At 53.9% G+C, this 19784-nt stretch overlaps 8 protein-coding genes across 8 annotated transcripts; 4 read left to right on the top strand and 4 right to left on the bottom strand.

The window, feature by feature from the left end:
- Positions 1–388: 388 nt before the first annotated feature.
- On the top strand, positions 389–4755 carry BO70DRAFT_338053 (SUMO protease ULP2; the record flags this gene model as incomplete). Its single annotated transcript, XM_025541178.1, has 8 exons — positions 389–613; positions 768–874; positions 934–1017; positions 1292–2413; positions 2485–2853; positions 2902–2970; positions 3024–4380; positions 4423–4755. The coding sequence occupies 8 exons, from the start codon at positions 389–391 to the stop codon at positions 4753–4755; spliced, it is 3666 nt and encodes a 1221-aa protein (XP_025398683.1).
- A 247-nt stretch (positions 4756–5002) lies between these two features.
- Positions 5003–6062, bottom strand: BO70DRAFT_429866 (gamma-glutamylcyclotransferase family protein). Its single transcript, XM_025548104.1, has 3 exons — positions 5729–6062; positions 5412–5657; positions 5003–5265 (listed from the first exon to the last, which is right to left on the bottom strand). The coding sequence occupies exons 1-3, from the start codon at positions 5754–5756 to the stop codon at positions 5168–5170; spliced, it is 372 nt and encodes a 123-aa protein (XP_025398682.1). The 5' UTR covers positions 5757–6062; the 3' UTR covers positions 5003–5167.
- Positions 6063–6151: 89 nt separating this feature from the next.
- Positions 6152–7436, top strand: BO70DRAFT_362826 (signal peptidase complex subunit SPC3). Its single transcript, XM_025543412.1, has 3 exons — positions 6152–6491; positions 6621–6694; positions 6794–7436. Exons 1-3 carry the CDS (start codon positions 6346–6348, stop codon positions 7342–7344), a joined length of 771 nt encoding a protein of 256 aa, XP_025398681.1. The 5' UTR covers positions 6152–6345; the 3' UTR covers positions 7345–7436.
- A 316-nt stretch (positions 7437–7752) lies between these two features.
- Positions 7753–8295, bottom strand: BO70DRAFT_293088 (YqaE/Pmp3 family membrane protein; the record flags this gene model as incomplete). The annotated part of the gene is made up of 3 exons (XM_025539426.1): positions 7753–7906; positions 8042–8117; positions 8247–8295. The coding sequence occupies 3 exons, from the start codon at positions 8293–8295 to the stop codon at positions 7753–7755; spliced, it is 279 nt and encodes a 92-aa protein (XP_025398680.1).
- A 484-nt stretch (positions 8296–8779) lies between these two features.
- On the bottom strand, positions 8780–10694 carry BO70DRAFT_52644 (protein kinase PKP2). Its single transcript, XM_025548514.1, has 5 exons — positions 10448–10694; positions 10273–10392; positions 9922–10204; positions 8908–9860; positions 8780–8840 (listed from the first exon to the last, which is right to left on the bottom strand). Exons 1-4 carry the CDS (start codon positions 10573–10575, stop codon positions 9069–9071), a joined length of 1323 nt encoding a protein of 440 aa, XP_025398679.1. The 5' UTR covers positions 10576–10694; the 3' UTR covers positions 8780–8840; positions 8908–9068.
- A 298-nt stretch (positions 10695–10992) lies between these two features.
- BO70DRAFT_362824 (uncharacterized protein) lies at positions 10993–11602 on the bottom strand. Its single transcript, XM_025543411.1, has one exon. It carries the CDS (start codon positions 11255–11257, stop codon positions 11036–11038), a length of 222 nt encoding a protein of 73 aa, XP_025398678.1. The 5' UTR covers positions 11258–11602; the 3' UTR covers positions 10993–11035.
- Positions 11603–11878: 276 nt separating this feature from the next.
- Positions 11879–16367, top strand: BO70DRAFT_362822 (ubiquitin-specific protease UBP15). Its single transcript, XM_025543410.1, has 11 exons — positions 11879–11966; positions 12087–12207; positions 12381–12525; positions 12587–12744; positions 12797–12986; positions 13034–13142; positions 13195–14143; positions 14193–15325; positions 15379–15693; positions 15746–15875; positions 15928–16367. The coding sequence occupies exons 1-11, from the start codon at positions 11958–11960 to the stop codon at positions 16041–16043; spliced, it is 3375 nt and encodes a 1124-aa protein (XP_025398677.1). The 5' UTR covers positions 11879–11957; the 3' UTR covers positions 16044–16367.
- Positions 16368–16600: 233 nt separating this feature from the next.
- BO70DRAFT_362820 (emp24/gp25L/p24 family protein) lies at positions 16601–17787 on the top strand. The gene is made up of 4 exons (XM_025543409.1): positions 16601–16822; positions 16902–17090; positions 17239–17518; positions 17636–17787. Exons 1-4 carry the CDS (start codon positions 16670–16672, stop codon positions 17644–17646), a joined length of 633 nt encoding a protein of 210 aa, XP_025398676.1. The 5' UTR covers positions 16601–16669; the 3' UTR covers positions 17647–17787.
- The last annotated feature ends 1997 nt before the right edge of the window (positions 17788–19784 follow it).

Genomic DNA, 19784 nt, shown 5'->3' with positions numbered 1-19784 from the left:
GAGACGTGACTTAACTGGAATAAGAATAAAGCCAGTCTAAGACCCATGGATGCAGCAGACAAAAACAAAACCTACCTGTCCAACTGTGAAACAGTCAAAGAACCCGTGTGCTGTATCAACCCCCCCACCAATCGGTATAGATGCGATGCAGCGACAAAGGCACGAGCGAACCCCCCGGCCCACTAGCGCCCGCACTAGCACCGCCTAGCCGGCCATTTTGTCGCTCCGCATCGGTGGAGGGCAGAACCCCCCCCACCGCCTTGCGGACCATCATGATGCTTTTCTCTCCATTCCCATCCATGCCCATGCCCACTTCAACCTCCCCCATTCTGCGATATGAGATCTTCCCTGACCGCTCCGGTCATGCAATGACCATCGCTCTCCATTCATGCCGCTTTTTGACAAGCTGTCCGAATATCTGCCCCTCTGGACCCTTCCCCATCCCGCAGGCGACCACCCCCCGCTCGACGACTCCGCCCGATCTCCTCCGCCATCAGATGCCATCTTCCAGCCCATACAACGGACTCAGACGTCCGGCGCTTCCCCCGCCGATTCGCCTGTAGAATCCGGTTCTCGACTCCCACAATCTGTTGAAAGCGTTCCAGAGTCCACTGTATGAGTCTTTGTTTTTTGTCTCAATTCTTGTGCCACTCCGATCTTGGATAAGCCTTTTTTTTTTTTTTTTTTTTTTTTTTTTTTTTAGCCCCCCCTCCCGCTTTGTCTGTTCATTCGAGTGTTCGAGGAGAGATATTAATGTATATGGGTAGCCCGCTTCTAGCAATGCCGAAGGACTTCGATATTATCGTGAACCTCGACCAGTACGTCCCAAATACCGCCAGCCTTTTCCTCGATCCGAATCAGGGATGCGTCGTCTGTAAATATGGCCTCTCGATGCGGTGATATACTGACGGACACTGATCCCGCGACTGACAGGCCCGGCGAGAAGTCTTCGCATACTACGCAGCTCCGGCCTTCCGAACTACAAGATGAACTTCGCCTATTCCCTCCCAGCAAACGGTGAGTGGGAAATGCGCCCGGATATGTGCGTGGGGGAGCATGCTGATGGGAGATGCAGACACAGTCCTCCGGGAACCTCAATAGTGCCGGGCACAACGAACAGCAAGAAGAAGCTAAAGGTACGATGGCACTGGAACACTGTACATTTTCGCCCGTTTCGTCTGACATCTATGGCTCCGCAGAATCTCTCGGCTTTCGCACCCGTGGATCGGATCACGCAGAAGGCCCGCGACAGTGGACCGGTCCGTGCACAGGGGAAACCCGGTCGAATCAGCAATAATACTACGCAGGCAGGAGCCGCTGCAGGATACATAGGGCCCGAACAGTCCAAGAAACGCCGTCGCCAGGATTACTCAGACACCAGCTTTAAGAAACCCATCAACCTCTCCGACGATGTTGAGCGCCCCGCACGGGCACCCCATCCTGGTGCCGAGCACTCGTCACGTATGTCTCCCACTTTGAGTCACAGCCCAAGGAAGAAAAGGAAGCAGCGGGATAACCGACCCACAAAAGTGAAAGAGTTCCGAGATATCGAGGACATTGTCTCGCCCAGAGTACACCGCAGTCCGAAACGTGGTGCCAAGGCCTGCCAGAAAAGCCCCTCGGAGGACGAGCACGAAGAGCGCTTCACCGAAAATGCAGCCAAGGCAAGACGGAAGGCCTCATCCCTGCTGGGCAATGACGCTCCCGAACCAGACAAACTGGGGAAACCGACCAAACATCAGGTTTTCGAAAGTGTTGAGATTGTCAATACCCAGTTGTCGGCTGTCGGTAAATGCGGCGCGAAAAAGAATCGGACGATTGAGAACCCCATTCAGATGGAGACACGAAGGCGTACGCCTGACTCCAGGGAAAGCTCGGATGAGCTGCAAGGGGCAGTCACAGTGCAGATACCGTCGTTCTCGGGTGGAGACCTCAGAAGACGCGTCAGAAGTGATTCGGAGGTGGAGGAACACCCAGCCACCGGAAAGCGTCAGCCCGACATTCGACCGACCGTCTTCGAATCGCCTGAAAGTGGGCCTCAGCGGAAGCAAAAGAAGAAGAGTGTCAAATCTTCAAAGGTTGTTTTGACCCGGTTCTTCAATGTGGTTTTCGTCCGATTGGGCTCGATTGAACAAGAGGCATCAGCCGATGAGCCCGTTGAGCTGGATGTGAACCTTACACATCGCAGCATCTCATTAACTGATGAGGATGCTACCAAATCCTTTATATTACCTTTCACCAAAATCTTAAGCATCATGAAGGGCAACTCCCCAAGCCACAAGGTCAGACTACAGTTATCAAAGATGTCTGGAATCGACCAGCGAGTTGATGTCGAGTTCGTATCGGCGCGAGTGAAAGAGGAGTTTTGTTCTTTCCTGACCGGACAGAACTTTCGAATAGACAGCAGAGACGGGTATGCATTCCTGACATATCCTTTGTCGATATTCCCTTCTGGATGATACAGCGAGGCTAATATGAGAACAGGGAGTGGCTGGACAAAGCGTTCAACAAAGCCCGGAGAGAACTCAAACAATCTTCAAATGGCATGAAACGGCCTGCGGAAAGCGCCCCCGATCCCATTTCCGCCAAGCAGCCCGATTCTGCGAAAAGGGTGAAGCTCACCGACGCCCTGCGGGACGCAGCGAAACCTTCTGGCGCATCTCGGGAATGTGCAAACCCCTCCATTACCGCAGCTAAACCCAACGAAACATCTCAGCCTAAAAAGAGTCCAAGTCCCTCACCTCAACAACTAACCGAGAACACGGTGTCAGCTGCAGCAAAGAAGTCGAAGCTGTCGTCCGATCGAGCGACAAGAGCAATGGTGCGCCGACCTACTACGGCTACGGTCGTATGGTAAGTGTCATTAACCTGTTTCCGAGGACCCACGCTGATGTTTCGTAGCGACGATAGCGACGATGACCTTGCGCAGCAGCAGCCTTTGCCCGATGGACAGGCTGAAAGGTGGCATATGTAAGCAACCTCTCCGTCCCTCCCTTGTGAGATACGGTGCTAATAGCCCACAGACCACTCGTGTATCCGCCATCCGGAAAGAAAAAGGCCGAGGTGACCATGTCTGATCTCATACGACTGGGAGACAACGAATTCTTGAATGACAACCTCATCGGGTTCTACATCCGGTTTCTCCAAGAGCATCTGGATCGGACTAACAAAGAAACGGCACAAAGAGTTTATTTCTACAACTCCTTCTTCTACCACAATCTTACAAACAGGCCCAGAGGCACACGGGCTATTAACTATGAAGGCGTGCAAAAATGGACGAGAACCGTCGACATCTTCAGCCACGATTATGTGGTGGTGCCGATCAACGAAAATGCGCATTGGTATGTTGCCATCATCTGCAACCTACCGAGCCTTCAGGGGATTGCAAACAAAGAACCGGCCCCCGGAGGATCGGCGGAAGTAGAGACAGAGACATCGGTTCCCCCAGACAGTCAGGTCCAGGAGGTACCGGAAACACCGGAGCCTGAAGTGGCACCCAACCAAGACAAGACGGAGGAACAGACTCCAGGCACAGATTCCTCAACGGAGAAATTGGCGAAACAGTCACTCGCTTTCATGAGCCTAGAACAAGGCGCCGAGAAAGGCAAAGGCAAAGAAGATCCTTCTGCAAGCGAAGAGTGGCCAGAGCAAGAAGACATGCCAGTTAAACCGCCAAAAACCCTATCTAACATCGCAGACACGGGGGCTTCTGGGCTCGCTGCAAATCCTCGCAAGACCAAGACGAAGCGATCGGGTCCCAGATACGATGCTTGCCAGCCGATCATCATCACTTTCGACTCCCTAGACCTGACTCGCTCTCCCACCATACGATGTTTGCGCGAATATCTCTTTGAGGAGGCGAAGTCCAAGCGGGGCGTCGAGATCGACAAAACCCTGATCAAGGGCATGACGGCCCGGGGAATCCCCCTCCAGCCTAACTTCTCCGACTGCGGTTTGTATCTCCTGGCGTATCTGGAAAAGTTCGTCCAAGACCCGGACCTGTTCATCAGGAAGCTCCTCCACAAGGAGATGGACTCGGAGAACGACTGGCCGGTGCTGAAGTCCGGTCTTCTCCGGTCTCGACTGCGGAAGTTCCTCGATGCGCTGTATGACGAGCAGGAGCTGCTGAAGCGACAGGAGTTCGACCCGAAGACCACCATGGTCGATAGGAAGCCTATCTGTTATCTCTTGAAGACTTCTGTGTCTGCGGCGGAGGCTAAGCGCGAGAAGAAAAAGTCACCGCTGCGAAAAGAGAAGTCCCCGTCTGGGGAGGCGAAGTCGGGAAGCGATGCGAGGGGTTCTTCGGCGACTGGATCGGATGCGAATGGCCGGGTCAACGCGAAGGAGGGAAAGTCCGACAAGCCTCGGAAGCCGTCGCCGGTCAAGCCGTCGCCGGTCAAGCCCTCACCGGCCCCAGCCAAGCAATCACCAACCGTGGACGTGAAACGGGCCCCTACTCCCTCTGAACCCCGCGATACCAACACAGCGAAGCAATCCCTCGAGCCCGAAGTCGTCCTCGTACCAGACAGCCAACCCGAGACCACCCCATCCACCACCGAAAGGCAAGCCCCCGGACCCCGTCCTCGTCCACGCAGTCCGGAACGCAAACCATCGTCCCAGACTATCAACGACGAAGAAGTAGAGGACAGCAGCCCCGAAGACATCGTGACCGCCGTTGCGGTGCCAGTGGAAACGCAAGTCCGGGGAACGCCTCCCCCGTCCGCCCCCGTCCGCCCCCGTGCGAAACAGTGTTGAAATCAGCCCTTCCGTACCGAAGGCCTAGAATGGATGGATGGACGGTTTACGAACTCTACCTCTAGATCTCGTTTGATTTGATTTGATTTTTTTTCCTGTGGCTGCTTTACGTCATTCCCTGGGTTTTGTACCTGTATGCGGCGTTCAGGGGATGGACAGTGTTATTTATTCCTGGCAGCATTAGATACCAAGCATTGCGTGCGATTGTGATTAGCGCGGTTGGTTGAGGTTGATGTCGGACCGAGACGAGGTTCGAGGGATGGATAGATGTATGTATATAGCTATGATGAGAGAATCTAAGGTCTATTCTCAACATCGCCTCAGCCTAACTCACATTCTAACTGTAATCTTCTATATCTAAGCAACACACACACACACACAGACAGAAAGAGAGAGAGAGAAAGAGAGAGAATCACCAATCCTTCTCATCCGCCTCCACCCACCAAGCCATCCTATCCCGTTTAAACGCCTCGAAATCCCACTCCGCGTCCTCTAGCCGCTCCTCCCCGCCTACCCAGACATACGTGACAGCCCGGACCTCCTCTCCCTCTCCCTCTCCCTCTCCTTTTTCTTTTCCCCCATCCCCATCCCCATCCCCCACCAACCCCCTCCTCCCCCTCCCCAACACCCTAACCCCAACCTCAACCTTCTCATACTCCCCCCCTCAAACATATCCAACCGATGCACATCCCCATCCGTCAACCCGGCCACCACCATCCCCAGCACGGATGATTCCCCCTTTCCGGTGGCCACGATGCCCGGGTAATCGGCCTCGCGCACCCGGTGTCGTCGGTAATTGGGGAGGAGGGCCGGGCGGATGGTGAGAGAATCCACTTGCCATTTTGCGGGCGGTTGGGGGCCGTGGATTACGCGGTGGAGGACGGGAGGGGCCATTAGGGTTCCTGGGTTTGTTAGTAGTGGGGGGGGGGGGGGTTGTTTTGGGACTTGGGAGGGAGGGGGTTGTTGTTTGTACCGTAGAAGAAGAGGACGTGGTCGCCCATTTTCAAGTGGATTTTTAAATGGGTTTGAGGGGGTTGTGTTTGGGGGTTTGGGATTGGGGAGGGAGGGAGAATAGAGAATAGAGAATAGAGAAAGATAAGGAGGGTGGGATGGATGGATGGATGGATGGGATGGGGAGATGAGGAGATATGCGGGGTTTGGAGATAGATATGGAGTAGTCCGCGATTGCGATGTTGTGGTTCGTGGTTCGTGGGTTGTGGGTCGTGTTTGGAGGCTGAGCGGCGGGATGAGGTGGTTTTGTGTTTGTGGTATTGAGGACGTGGATAGGGGATGTATGTGAATTGGTTGGTTGTCGAGAAGATGGAGAGTCATCATCTTGTCTCGTCTTGTTTTCTATAGGAAAGTCCAGCCACGCCTTATCGATAACTGCCGGCCAATCAGACAGCGCGCCAAAAGGCCCATGTGGCTTCAAGCTTCATCCGCGTCCAATTCTTGGGATACGAACAATACGTACCTCATCAGTGCTGATCCAGCAGCACTCATCCCCTCCCCTTTCTCTTCCTTTGACACCTCCCCCCCCAAGAGAGAAAGAAGAAGAAGAAGAAGAAGAACAAGAAGGAAGAGGCAAAGATGCACTCCGCCCTGAACCGCGCGCAAGGCGTCTTCGGCTTCTTCACCACCGTCGCCCTCTTCGTCGCCGGTCTGGCCGCTCTCTCCGTGCTGCTTCATCCGACTGATGCCGTGACTACGGATGTGAAGGTTCGCGATGTGAAGGTGTATGTTCTTCTCCCTTCTCCCTCTCTCCCACAACACCACCACCACCACCACCACCAAACCCAAACCCAAACCCCCAAACCAGAATCCAAACAAAAAACAAGTCCACCACTAACCCATCACAAACACAGAACAAAAGGCCGTCCCCACTTCTACTCCTCCCGACGAGAAGAATACGCGCAGATCCGCTTCGACTTGGACGCTGGTACGTCCTTCTCCCCATCCCATCCCATCCCATCCCATCCCCCAACCACACCACCAACAAAACTAACAAAACAAACCACAATCACAACCAAAAAAAAAGACCTAACCCCCCTCCTAAACTGGAATACCAAACAACTCTTCATCTACATCTACGCCAGCTACCCCTCCGACCCCTCCTCGTCGAACCCAACCCACTCGCACTCCATCATCTGGGATACCATCATCCCGGCCCCCTCATCACCATACACTATCGACGCCCTCCGCGAACGGTTTTTCCCATCGTCCACCAAGAAGCGCTCCACCAAGAAAACATCCACCAGTAAGGCGCCCAAGACGGGAAAGGCGGCCAAGGAGGCCACCGCACCCCATGGCGTGCTCAGGCTCAGAGACCAGAAGCCGAAGTACTCGATCGGGGATGTCTCGGGGAAGATGGCCGGCAGGGAGAATGTCACGTTGTCGGTCGGGTGGAATGTTCAGCCTTGGGTCGGCGCGTTGTGGTGGGCTCCGGCGTCGGGGGGCGTGCCGAGCACGAATGGCCAGGTCGGGGTTAGTGAGGCGGTGGTGTTGCCGGCGTTGAAGGGGAAGAATACCGGTTCGAATGCTGCTGGTGCTGGTGCTGGGACTGCGGCTGGGGGGAAGGTGGTGGGTTGATTTGATTTGATTTGATTTGATTTGATTGGGGTTGGTTGGGTTGGGTTGGGTGTATGTTATGTTATGTTATAGCTTTTTTTTCTGTTCTTGAGTGATACTGATGAATTGAATTGGTTGTTTTGGGTTGATATTGGTGTTGTGATTGGGGTTGCGACACTACGTAGAATGGATGTATGGATTGGATGATTCAAGTCAGGACAGCAGAACAACACTCGATTATGAATACCCCCTCTCCAGCTCATCCAGTCGTAATAACCCACCACAAGCCCAAACCTAACAATAACTCAAGGATACAAAACACACCCCATCACCGTCCCCGTCTCAACCGCACCCACCACTCGCTCAATCATTTCATTCGGTTTGTTTTCATGCCACGCCGTCTTCCCCACTCCTTGCGAATATACCACATCAAGCAATACTCCCATAGTCTGACCTCTGATGTCTCCCTCCATGCTGGATCCGATCGGAGTACACGCCCCGCGCGTAACGCGGCTCGCCCGAGCGGCGGTTGCGGAAGAATACGTATTCGAGGTAGAAGGCGTGGACGTGGCCGGGGAGGTAGCTGTATGATCGTGGGTTAGCTTGCACACTGAGATGGATGGATGGAGAAGGGGAGTAATGGGGGAGTTGTGTGTGTGGTGTGTGATGCGGTGAGGAAGGGATGCGGTGAGACGCAGTGAGATGAGGATAGACTCACCCGAGAAGAGTCAGACAGATGTTGATGACGAGGTCGGCGCTGCAGCCGGAGAGGAAGAAGACGCCGAGGGGGGGGACTATAGTTGGGTTGGTTGATCGTTAGATGGTTTCTGTATGGGATGGGGATATCGTGGATAGAGTGTAGCGGCCAGCTGGCCATCTGGCCAACTAGCTATCTGTGTATGTGTAAGTGAAGATGTACTCACTAAACAAAGTCACCAGAATCAAGCAAATCATTGACAACGTCCCGGGCATTTTGACTTTTCACGTCACTCTTGGAGTCAAGTGGTAAATCTAGGCAGTGCGGTAAGCGTAGAGATAAGGACGGTCGTTATAGGTAGGCAGGTAATAAGTAATATTTATTATGAGGACTGCTCTTGAGCGGCGGCAGCTTTCACACGCTTGCTGGAATCGAAATAGGTGCCGAGGAAACTTAGGGAGAGGATGACGAAAAGCAGGAGGAATATGTTGGTGGGGATGTTGGGGTCGTCTTTGCCGCTGGAGCTGGCGCGCTTCATTTTCGGTTGCTGGGGATTTTGGTGTACGTCACTGGTGCTTGCTTTCTGGCGCTGGCACTGGCGCGGGAAGTAGGACACAGACACAAGTTTATTGTTGTGGAAGGTGCAATGCTCAAGGTACCTCGTAGTTGCTAGCCTGAAGAAGGTAGGTACTAGTACTTACTAGGGAGGTATGCTGTGCCGCGCCATGATCTGACAACAACAAAATATGCAGCAAGGGTCGTTTCCCTTTCTGGAAGAGACTTCCGGCTGACGTCATCCCGGGCTGGAGCTAGCCTTGGGCTGTTTTGGGTAAGCGCTAAGCCACGGAATCTGGGGTAAGTGGGGGTGTGGCTGGTAGCTACTTTACGCTGGTGCTAGTGCGAATGCGAAACAGATATGACATGATATGGCATCTTCTTGTTCTTTCTTTTTCTTTTTCTTTTTCTTTTTCTTGTTCTTGTTCTTGTTCTTTCTCTTGATCTTTCTTTGCTTTTTATGTACGGCTGGCCTTGGTTCGGCCTGATTCATTCATACAGCGTCAATCGACGCGCGCGTCGTCACCTGTTCGTTTTTGTTGCCGAGTTTCGAAATCTGCAGGAATGCGTCCACGCCGTACCCTTCCAGGCTGTGCAGCTCCAAGCTGCCCGCCCAGTACTCGGCGTATACGCGGCTCATGGGGAGTCCGATCCCCAGCCGCAGATTGGGCGGCCGGGAGGTCAGCGAGTCGAGTGAACTCTCGCGGAAGGTCTCCTTATCCGCGTGTTTCCGCTCCGTCGGCACGCTCAACTCCTGTATCGTGGCCGCCATCGCCGGAACCTGCCCCAGGTTCTGGAGATGAGATTTGCTGTGTGGGCCCTTGTTGAAGGACCACAGGTACGGTAGGACCTCGCGGGGGATCCCTCCCCCCTGGTCCGACACCCGCATGATCACATGCTGCGGCGCTTCGCAGATGAGCACCTCGATCGGTGGCGGCTGCTCCGACGTGCCATTGTATCGTTCGCTCACAGCCTGGATCGAGTTGCGCAACAGCTCGCCGATGATGTATTCCAAATGGCTCAGCATGTAGGGGAAGGTAGCTTCCAGATGGCCTTGTACCGAGATCTCCGGGATCTTATCCGACCCCGAGGTCTGCCGCATCATATCCTGTGCCAGCTTGCCGCACCGTTCGGCAACTTCCTTGGCGTTGCATTTGAGGAAGACCTCCCCAATGAAGTCTGCGTTCGGGTCCGTGCGATCTTGCGAGTCGGGGAAATGCCATGGTGAGTTGAAGGTTTCCGTCAGAGCCAGGTGCTGCTCGGCGATCACGCGACGGGAGATTCTCTGTTAAGTCCAGGGGTCAGACACGGAACATCTCATTATCCCCAGATAGTGAGTGCCATACCGCTCGAAGGAGAGTGTTCATGAAATCATCCAGCACGTCCGGCGGGACCAATTCACGGCATTCCAAAACGCCCGTTGCGAGTTTGGGGATCACCACCAGATGTTCCTGAAGGGTCTTGCGCAGGATGTCGCAGAAGTGGTCATTGTCGTCTAGCGTTTTTATCTCGGGGATGGTTCGAAACCGCTCGAATGCTTTGTAGTAGAGCTCGTATACCATGGAAAGGTGGGGGTTGGCGACGACCACGTACGGCAGCCGTTGGATGTCTCGCAGGCGATGGGCGAGTCTAGTTGCAGAGAGAGAGAGAGAGATGTCAGTAAAAGTCTGCATGTCATGATCGCCCGGGATACCGACCTCGTCGGGAGCTCCGTCCGGACGTAATTTGCGGAACTGATCAGTCGCGATTCCGTCAGGGTGCGCCCGAAGAACGTCAGCTGTCGTAGACTGATGGGACGAATGTCGCGCTCAACCCATCTGCGATCCGTTAGCATTGGCGCCGGGCGGAGTGGTGGTGCGGTGATGGCCATACTCGTCCAACGCCGATACCGGCCTCCACGGCGGCGGACTGTGGGTTTGCTGGGTGGAAAAAAGCCGGCACGAGGAGACACAGCTGCGACGCAGGAGATGCCAGCGTCGAGCTGGATGACTCCAGGCCATGGCACTGTGTGGTAATTGGTCTGCGGTGGACTGACTCAAATCTCAATGGACCCAAGGGCGGGTGTGTGGCATGGAGGGAGGGGAGCGGGTTACGCCGATGGAGATGGAGAGCAGCCGCGCATCAGAAGAGGCGGAGGTGATCAGGGCTGGCGGAGATCTGCCATGCACAGTACATGGCTCACCCGGGAGGATTCAATTCGGCCCACACGCGTGTCGACTCGACCGTGGCATGACATTATCATTTTCTGATGGCGAAGGCGAAGCCGGGCGCACTTCCAAGGCAGCCCGGGCGGTGAGCGCTGCTGGGCTTGGCCGGACATGTGATGTGCTCGGTTCGGCAGCAATTGGTAGGGGAATAAGTAAAGAAAGAAAGAAAAAGCTACGAAAGAGAACTACAACGGAAGACCAGGACCTTATGATCATTAAGTATCGATATCAAAATTAGAATAAATTTAATCCTTCACCAGACAAAGAGATAAGCCGGGTAAAAATTAAAAGCTGCGTTGACGTTGCCGACTTGCAGCATCCCATGCCTCGGAGTCGGGCCTAGTAGATACTTTAGCCTGGCTGGTGGAGCGCAGGAAAGTGTGATATGACGCTGGGGTGATGGTCGCATGGGGAGCTTTCCGACGGGTGATGATGGAGCTGGAGTTGATAGTGCCAGATGGAACAGGAAGACCATGAATTAGGGATGAGATTAGATGGAGAACAGGTAGATAGATATATATGGGGTATATGTATAAGTGGATGGTCAAAGTAGGTGATCACTGCATGAAGGGCTCATGTAGAAGAGGAGGTAGGTCATCGGCGACCGACGGGTCGGGGGAGGGGGGTGAAAGCAAGGAAGGTGGGAGGAATCAAGCAATCAATCAAGCAACCGGCGTAAGGGCCACACAATAACTAGTCGCCATCAACCCATCACTTGGGGGGCTAGAGGCAGGGAAGAGTTTCCAGCTGCAGCCTAGAAGGAGGAGGAGGTGAAGTGGTGATGAAGTAGTGGTGAAGCGGTGGTAAGGTGGTAAAGTGGTAAAGTGGTAGTGAAAGAGGTGGTTTTCGGGGCCTTCTTAATAATAAAGGCTGCTGTGTCCCGCATGGCCGTTGCTATTGGGTTCTGGTTATGGCAACTCCGCCACTAGCTTCATTCAACTCCTGCGGACTGGCACTGATCCATCATCCCGGATCGCTACAGCCTGAGCCCAGAGCCTCTATTGCAATTCTCTCTCTCGCCTGTTGAGGTCTAATCCTCTCAACCCTCTCTCAATTCCCACCCCTCCCCTTCTCACGCCCCTCGGAGGGTTGAACTCGGCGCTCCCCCCCCCCCGTCCGCCAAAAAAAAGAGTCTGACGTTCGTTTCCCGTGCGGGTACGCACTTTTTTCCCTACATGGACAACGTAAGTTCCGTCCTAAGTCGCCGCCGCTCTCGAACCCATCGCATGAATGCTCGGATCAACCTCTCCTTCCAATCTCCAAAAAAAAGCCCCGACGCTGACCCTATCCCTCGGGCTCCCCAGGTCCCAGACAGTGAGATGCTCGTCGATGAATACGAGCAGTTTCACAATGACAGAACTGACGAGGTGGTTGTCTCCCGGTCCGGATCGGAGGAACCGGAGCCAGAGCCTCTCGCCGATGACCGTAAGGCCCTCTTTATACCTGCCCTGCATTTCCCCTGCCGTTGTTCTGGTCGTGAGCTGCGATGGCCGTCGTTCGGGGTCGGAAGTCCCCGCCGCGGGGTGGTGTCCGTCCCAGGCCGCAGCGACAAGCGCTCCCAAGCTGGGATCCATGTCTAATATAAGTCTCCGCTACAGATGCAGCAATGATGGCTCGGATCCTCCCGAAAGACCCCGATTTGGAAACCGAACATGAGACGTATCACACATGGCATATCCAGGATTGGCGGAAGCTGAAAAAGAAGGAGCACGGCCCGGTCTTCCAGTGCGGAGGGTCTCCATGGTGGGTGCACAGCTCGATCGCGTAGTACGTCCGACGTGTCGGCTCTGACCTCTGTCGATAGGCGCGTTCTTTTCTTCCCATATGGAAACCATGTTGAGCATGCCTCCTTCTATCTGGAACACGCCTGGGATGGCGAGCCTCCCGAGAACTGGTACGCCTGCGTCCAGTTCGCTCTGGTCTTGTCGAACGTGAAGGACCCGTCAATCTACATCTCTCATGGTATGCATACCTAGTCGGGAACTTGGGGCCATATTTGCTGATCGGGATGCAGTCGCGACTCATCGGTTCAACTCGGATGAGGGAGACTGGGGCTTCACTAGATTCTGCGAGCTGCGCAGGCTTTTCAACATACAATGGGAGGGTCGCGGTGTGCCTCTCGTCCAGAACGAAGAGGCTATCGTCACGGCCTATGTCCGTGTCGTCAAGGACCCCACGGGTGTCTTGTGGCACAGCTTCCAGAAGTATGTATCTACTCTGCCCCGATCTGTCTCATGCTAACGGCTTCTAGCTATGACTCGAAGAAGGAAACCGGCATGGTCGGATTGAAAAACCAGGGCGCGACCTGCTACCTTAACTCGCTTCTGCAGTCCCTTTATTTCACCAACTCCTTCCGGAAGGTAGGTGGCCGCCCCTACCCGCTTCAATATACAGATACTAATAGGCTTCAAGGCCGTCTACGAAATTCCAACTGAGGCCGAGGCCTCCAGAGATAACAGCGCCTGGACTCTCCAGAGGTTGTTCTATAATCTTCAGACGAGCGAGAACTCCGTGTCGACGACGGAGCTCACCGCGTCCTTCGGCTGGGAGTCGCGGCAAATCTTCGAGCAACAAGATGTCCAGGAACTCTCGAGGAAGCTCATGGAGAGAATGGAGGAGAGGATGAAAGGCACGCCGGCGGAGAAAGCCCTGCCGGAGCTGTTTGTCGGCAAGACCAAAACCTACATTTCATGCATCAATGTCGACTATGAATCGTCGCGAGTGGAGGACTTCTGGGATATCCAGCTCAATGTTCGTGGCAACAAGACTCTCGACGACAGTTTCAAAGATTACATCCAGGTGGAGACCCTCGAAGGCGAGAACAAGTACGATGCCGGTCAGCCCTACGGACTCCAGGACGCCAAGAAGGGTGTTATCTTCGAGAGCTTCCCCCCGGTTCTGCATCTTCACTTGAAGCGATTCGAGTACGATATCCACCGCGATGCTATGATGAAGATCAACGACCGACACGCCTTCCCCATGGAGTTTGACGCCACTCCGTACCTTTCCCCCGATGCCGACAAGTCCGAACCCTGTATCTACGAACTGCATGGTGTGCTGGTGCATAGTGGAGACCTGAATGCTGGCCATTACTACGCCTTTCTGAAGCCCACCAAGGACGGGCACTGGTACCGCTTTGACGACGATCGGGTGACCCGGGCTACGGACAAGGAAGTGCTCGAGGAGAACTACGGCGGTGAATACGAGCTGGCCAACGGTGCCACCGGTGTTCGGCAACCTTACACACGGGGTTTGTCGACGAAGCGCTCGATGAACGCTTACATGTTGGTCTACGTTCGGAAGACGCGATTGGATGACGTGCTCTTGCCGATCACAAAGGAAGACGTTCCATCTCACATTGGTAGGTTACACTCAGCTTCGGGCTATTCTTTGTACTAATATTGTCCCAGAGAAGCGGCTTTTGGAAGACCGTGTCGATTTCGCTCGCAGGAAGAAGGAGAAGGAAGAGGCTCACTTGTACATCAACGTTGGCGTCCTCAGCGAGGAATCTTTCAAGTCGCACCACGGCTTTGATCTGACAAGCGCTGAACTACCTGTCGACGACGCTGCGGTGCCGAAGCAGCACAAAATTCTCCGGGCCATGAAGGTCGGGGAGTTTGCGCAGCAGCTTGCGGAAGAGAAGGGGCTCAACCCCGAACAGGTCCGGTTCTGGGTGATGGTGAACCGGCAGAACAAGACGACGCGTCCGGATCAAGTCATCAAGGACCGTGACATGACGGTGGAAGAGGCCTACAACCGGTATGGCACCAAAGGAAACCCGTTCAAGGTATGGATGGAGGTTGGCCAGCCTTCCGCGGACGGGACAGTCTCCTGGCCCGACAACAACTCCTTGTTGGTCTTCCTCAAGCACTTCGACGCTCCTTCGCAGACTCTTACCGGAGTCGGTCCCGTTTACGTGCGCAAGACGCAGAAGGTGGCCGATCTCGCCCCCGTGATCCTGGAGAAGATGGGATGGCCTGCCGGAACCGAGTTCATGCTGTACGAAGAAATCAAGCATAACATGATCGATATCATGAAGCCCAAGCAGACCTTCCAGCAGTCCGAGATCCAAGATGGTGACATTATTGCCTTCCAAAAACAGATCAAGGAGTCGGAGCTTCCCGCTACAGCTTTGTACACGGACGCGCGCCAGTATTACGATTACCTTCTCAACCGGATAAACGTCACCTTTGCTCCTCTCAAGGCGGAGGAGGGAGACGATTTTGTCCTGACACTGAGCCGAAAGATGACGTACGACCAGTTTTCCAAAAAGCTCGGGGAGCATATCAACGTGGAGCCAACGCACCTGCGTTTCGCCCCGGTCCTCGCAAGCAACGGCAAGCCCAAGGCGTTCATCAAGCGCAACCCCAACCAAGCCAACCAGACTCTGTACCATATTCTGAGCGGGCAGGTGACTACATACGGCTACAGCATGCATCGCCAGGATGCCCTGTACTACGAGGTTCTGGAAACGAGCTTGAGCGACTTTGAGTCCAAGACCACCCTCAAGGTCACGTGGCTTCCTGACGGCATCGCCAAGGAGGTAGGTTGAACAAGCATTATGACTTTTGAGTGTCGGAGCTGATTGGCGTTTAGCAAACCGTGGAGGTGTTGGTTCCCCGTGATGGAACCATCGCGGATGTCATTGCGGGACTACAGAAAAAGGCCAACCTGGACGACGACACGATCCGTGAGACTCGTGTCTATGAAGCTCACAACGGCAAGATCTATAAGGAGTTCCAGGAAGATTCCAAGATTTCCGGCATCAACGATTTCGTCTTGCTATTTGCCGAGCGGGTTCCTGAAGAAGAGACCAACATGCAGGAAGGCGAACGGACGTTAAACGCCTTCAACTTCGACCGGGACGCCAGCCGGCCGTACGGCGTGCCTTTCAAGATAGTTATGAAGCCGGTACGTTTGAACTCACGTCTCTCCAGAATCCATTTATGCTGACGGCAGTCAGGGCGAGATCTTCAAGCAAACGAAGGAACGACTCTCCAAGCGCACTGGCATCAAGGGCAAACAATTCGAAAAGATCAAGTTTGCCGTGGTTTCCCGGACCATGTACACCAACCCGCGTTACCTTGAAGATGGTGAGTCAATCGCGAGATTATCGATCCCAGTACTGTGACTGACCCTGCATAGATGACATCCTTTCCGATGTCATCGGCGATTCGGACGACCTCCTTGGCCTCGACCATGTAAATAAGAACCGGAGCTTTTGGAACCGAGGCGGAGGCGAATCGATCTCCATCAAATAGATGTGAATCTGCGTGCTGGAGTTGTGCATTGCATTTTGCCGGACGAGACGAGCCGAGCCACCTTGACATTTGGCAGGGAATACATACGACCATGGACATGCGGAGGTCCTGCTTCCGATGAAAGGGACAACATACATTATACATCGACTCGACCGAATGGTATTTTTATTCGTTGCGTTGTGTTAGCTTAGAAGGAAGGAGGGCAGGCCTAATGGTCTCGTTATGATGTGTTTTACCAACTGCGTTTCATGTATGACCTACCTACCCACTATGACTTGGCATTATCCAGGTTTTACGAATGAATTGTATTGAGGGAGATGCGGATAGCATAGGTGGTTGATTCTGTAAGAAAAAAAAATCGATCTAAATATAGGGAGACCCTTACTGTAGATGTAGAACTCTCCATAACTGCCAACTCAGGACGGAGTACTCCGTACTACGGAGTACAGTTGAGTAACTAAGTAGTGAGGGTTGTGTTGACACGGATGCAAACACAACAAACCAAGCGGGCCAAACTCACAGCTGGCCAGAACTTCCGCTCCATCAATCGCGTGTCTATCTTGAACCCGTCACCCCTGAGCCTCGTCCAACCTGAGCTCCCGCTCTTGCTCTTGTCCTTGCTCGCAATGCGCTTCGCAGCTCTGGTTATAGGCCTGTTGGCCACCTTCGTGTCTTCCGTGACCGCCACGGCTCTGACCTACCGACTCGAAGCCAACGAGAAGGCGTGCTTCTACAGCTATGTTGACTCCACCAACGTCAAGGTTGCCTTCTACTTCGCCGTGAGTCTTTCCCGGATGTTCCTTCCCATTATTTGTGAGATGAATGGCAATAACCGATGGGTTGCTTTGGTGATTGCAGGTCCAATCCGGCGGTTCTTTCGATGTCGATTACTCCGTCGTCGGTCCCGGTGACAAGGTCGTCCTAGACGGTAGCAAGGAGAGACAGGGCGATTTCGTTTTCACGGCTCAGAGTATCGGAGAGTACCGCTTCTGCTTTGACAATGACATGTCGACCTTTGCCGAGAAGATTGTCGACTTCGAGATTGCGGTACGTTTGTTCGACTACGGATAGCAGAGCATATGATGTGACGGGATGTGATGGGATGGGATGGAATGGGCTTTTGCTCTCGGGTCCCCATAATATTCTTGTTGCCACCGGAACCAACCTCCCTAACGCGTGTTGTGTGCTACTATAGGTCGAGAACGAGGAACGCGCCCAGCTGCCTTCCCGCCAGGGCGCCAGCCCCGAGCAGGCCTCCGCCCTCGAGGAGTCCATCTTCAAACTGTCCGCTCAGCTGTCCACCATCACCCGCAACCAGAAATACTTCCGCACCCGCGAGAACCGTAACTTCAGCACTGTCCGTAGCACGGAACGTCGCATCTTCAACTTCAGCGTCATCGAGGGCCTGATGATGGTTTCCATGGCCGCGCTGCAGGTCTTCGTTGTCCGGTTCTTCTTCCAGGGCGCTCGGAAAGGTAAGTTGGCCTGTCTCCTGTCTGCCCCCGGGTTGCGGTGGAGTCTTTTCTTTCTCTACGCTCATCTTTGGGGTTGGTGGCGATGGCGATAGTTTTGGTGCTAATCGGTTCGTGTAGGTTACGTGTGAATGAGCGAGCGAGCATCAAAATTTCTTCTTCCTGTCCTTTCGTGGCGTCTATATTGTATCTACCCGCTGTTGTAGGGATCTAGAGTTTTTATCTCCTGATAATGGAGCTGGTCAATTGGAACTACTTGGTACCGTGTGATGTATTTCTGAGTTAGGGGGTGGTTGGTGGTGGTTCGCTCCGCTCGGGCGTGACGTTAGTTGTTCGCAACCGCAACCGCAACCTGGCAGGGCAAGCCTGCGTTGTCGTGTCCTCCTCCGCGAGGGGAGGGGATAGTCCAGTCCAATCCCAACTACTAAGGTGCGTATGCCAATCTGGACGTTGCCAAGCTGGATTGCGAACATATGACATGCATGGTAAGTGAGGGGACAGACAGCAGGGAAGGCCGAAAGTCTCCTAGCATGGTTTGCGGACAACCTGTCTCAGCTCAAGCTCATCGTCGTGGTGTTTCTCGCACACCGTCCGTCCGTCCGTCCGGAGACATATGTCGCGGGGGCAACCTGTCCTCTCTAAGCAAGCGGACATCATTGTCCGCTTCATCAAAAGAGAGAGGGGGTTGGTTGTTGTCAGTGGCGACGTATGAGGCGGCGCCGGTGCGGTCATAATATTGATTGATTGATTGATTGATTGATTGATTGACGGGGATCATTCAATTTCTTTCTTTCTTGCGTCCATCGTCATGATCTGACTACCGTGCAGGATTCTAGACTTCCTGACTTCCTGACCAGCCCTTGCTATGTTGTGCGGATATCATCATGGGTTCCACGATCCCTGGTATTATGACGTTAAGGGAGCGACCCGTCATCGGCGCACGCCTCAACACCTGACAACTCAGGCTCGCCCCAAGGATGATCAGATATCGACCTTCGATGTAGTTCCATAGCTTGATTTTTACTTACCCGGCCACGGCAACCGCGCGGACACCGCGCCGAGACGATGTGATATCATGCGAAACATACTAGTACTGCTGTCTTTTCGCCAGCCGCCTCGGGGGGACTTTTTCTTTTTTTGTTTTTTTTTTTTTTCCCCTTTCTTTTCGCACCGCTACAACGGGCCAGTGATGCTTGCTTGCGCTGTCGCTGTCGCTTGGACAGTGGAGAACGTCGCCTTCCTGATCATCAAGCTCAAATTTGCTCCGGCGCCTGGAGACTACAACCGCTCCGTCAGGTCAGACGGTCAGAAAAGCTATCTGCTATCTTCTCCTACTGCCTCCATGGAACATTCTTCCGCAATGGGGCCTGGGGCGGCGGGAATGTCTCCATTTTGTGGCATTCCGCAACCCGACCATGGGTGCTCTAGCCTGGGCACTCATCCTCATTATGCTAACTTCTAACAGTATGTGCCTGTTCTCTATTCGATTGGTTGCGTACTGGGATGTTTTCTGCCCCAGAAAGAAAGCACGGCTCAATGGATGGCCATGGCCTAATAGCACACTCCCTGCGAGCCTTATATGTGCGTCAGTCACGCTCATGCCTTCCTGGTCTGGACGGGGAAAGTCCATTCCGATTCCCGCTAGATGCAGTCTTCCCGTACTTCTGCACACGGATGCGAATGTTTCAGCCCCGTACTCCGTATTGGTCCACCCGATACAGCCTTTCTGATGACTTGGGAGTGTGGTCGTCATTGGGCTAGGCTACGAGCTCTTCGCCCGAGACAGAGAGGAGGTTGGGTGGCCCTGTCCATTATTATGATTACTTGAGGATTCCCGTGTCTGAAATATGGAGCGCATGGGACCCGATCGGTACTGGACCGAGAAGCTTCAGAAGCTCAGAAGCTCAGAAGTTGCCCTGTAATAGGCTGTAGCATGCATTGCCGAGGTGGAGTTCGCACGATGGATCTGGCTTTATGATAGCTGTGTGCTTGCAGTGATTGATAGTTAGTTATTGCGCACGTGGATTAGTCACCAGGCTAGGTATCTACTCTGTCATAGTACATGGTAGATATGGACTTGTCGGAATCCACTGGGGTGCTGGGGTGCTGGGGTGCTATCGAGTATCTATCTACTGGGTATCTCCCTGACTGCTGGGACTCAATGATGTACTTTGAATGAAGTGGTGGAGACTGGAGTACTGGAAGTCTGGGTCACCGGATGGATACCTCAGGACCTAGCGTCCAACTAGGGTCCTTTGGAATGGGAGGG

Source organism: Aspergillus heteromorphus, assembly GCF_003184545.1.
Source record: "Aspergillus heteromorphus CBS 117.55 chromosome Unknown BO70scaffold_15, whole genome shotgun sequence".
Classification (NCBI taxonomy): Eukaryota; Fungi; Ascomycota; class Eurotiomycetes; order Eurotiales; family Aspergillaceae; genus Aspergillus; species Aspergillus heteromorphus.
Note: the sequence above shows the minus strand (reverse complement) of the source record. Positions and strands in the feature narration are given on the sequence as shown.

Excerpts from the sequence above, each read along its gene's own strand:
- BO70DRAFT_52644 (XM_025548514.1), bottom strand. The coding sequence starts at position 10,575 with ATGGCCTGGAGTCATCCAGCTCGACGCTGGCATCTCCTGCGTCGCAGC. Across the intron at positions 10,393-10,447 it reads CCGGTATCGGCGTTGGACGA|ATGGGTTGAGCGCGACATTC; the intron begins GTATGGCCATCA and ends AACGGATCGCAG. Across the intron at positions 10,205-10,272 it reads CGGACGGAGCTCCCGACGAG|ACTCGCCCATCGCCTGCGAG; the intron begins GTCGGTATCCCG and ends CTCTGCAACTAG.
- BO70DRAFT_362824 (XM_025543411.1), bottom strand. The coding sequence starts at position 11,257 with ATGGTCTTCCTGTTCCATCTGGCACTATCAACTCCAGCTCCATCATCA.
- BO70DRAFT_362820 (XM_025543409.1), top strand. The coding sequence starts at position 16,670 with ATGCGCTTCGCAGCTCTGGTTATAGGCCTGTTGGCCACCTTCGTGTCT. Across the intron at positions 16,823-16,901 it reads AGGTTGCCTTCTACTTCGCC|GTCCAATCCGGCGGTTCTTT; the intron begins GTGAGTCTTTCC and ends TGGTGATTGCAG. Across the intron at positions 17,091-17,238 it reads TTGTCGACTTCGAGATTGCG|GTCGAGAACGAGGAACGCGC; the intron begins GTACGTTTGTTC and ends GTGCTACTATAG.
- BO70DRAFT_362826 (XM_025543412.1), top strand. The coding sequence starts at position 6,346 with ATGCACTCCGCCCTGAACCGCGCGCAAGGCGTCTTCGGCTTCTTCACC. Across the intron at positions 6,492-6,620 it reads AAGGTTCGCGATGTGAAGGT|AACAAAAGGCCGTCCCCACT; the intron begins GTATGTTCTTCT and ends TCACAAACACAG. Across the intron at positions 6,695-6,793 it reads CCGCTTCGACTTGGACGCTG|ACCTAACCCCCCTCCTAAAC; the intron begins GTACGTCCTTCT and ends CCAAAAAAAAAG.
- BO70DRAFT_429866 (XM_025548104.1), bottom strand. The coding sequence starts at position 5,756 with ATGGGCGACCACGTCCTCTTCTTCTACG. Across the intron at positions 5,658-5,728 it reads CCACGTCCTCTTCTTCTACG|GAACCCTAATGGCCCCTCCC; the intron begins GTACAAACAACA and ends TAACAAACCCAG. Across the intron at positions 5,266-5,411 it reads GGATATGTTTGAGGGGGGGA|GCGGGGAGGAGCGGCTAGAG; the intron begins GTATGAGAAGGT and ends ATGTCTGGGTAG.
- BO70DRAFT_362822 (XM_025543410.1), top strand. Across the intron at positions 13,143-13,194 it reads TCACCAACTCCTTCCGGAAG|GCCGTCTACGAAATTCCAAC; the intron begins GTAGGTGGCCGC and ends ATAGGCTTCAAG. Across the intron at positions 15,876-15,927 it reads CCCGCGTTACCTTGAAGATG|ATGACATCCTTTCCGATGTC; the intron begins GTGAGTCAATCG and ends GACCCTGCATAG.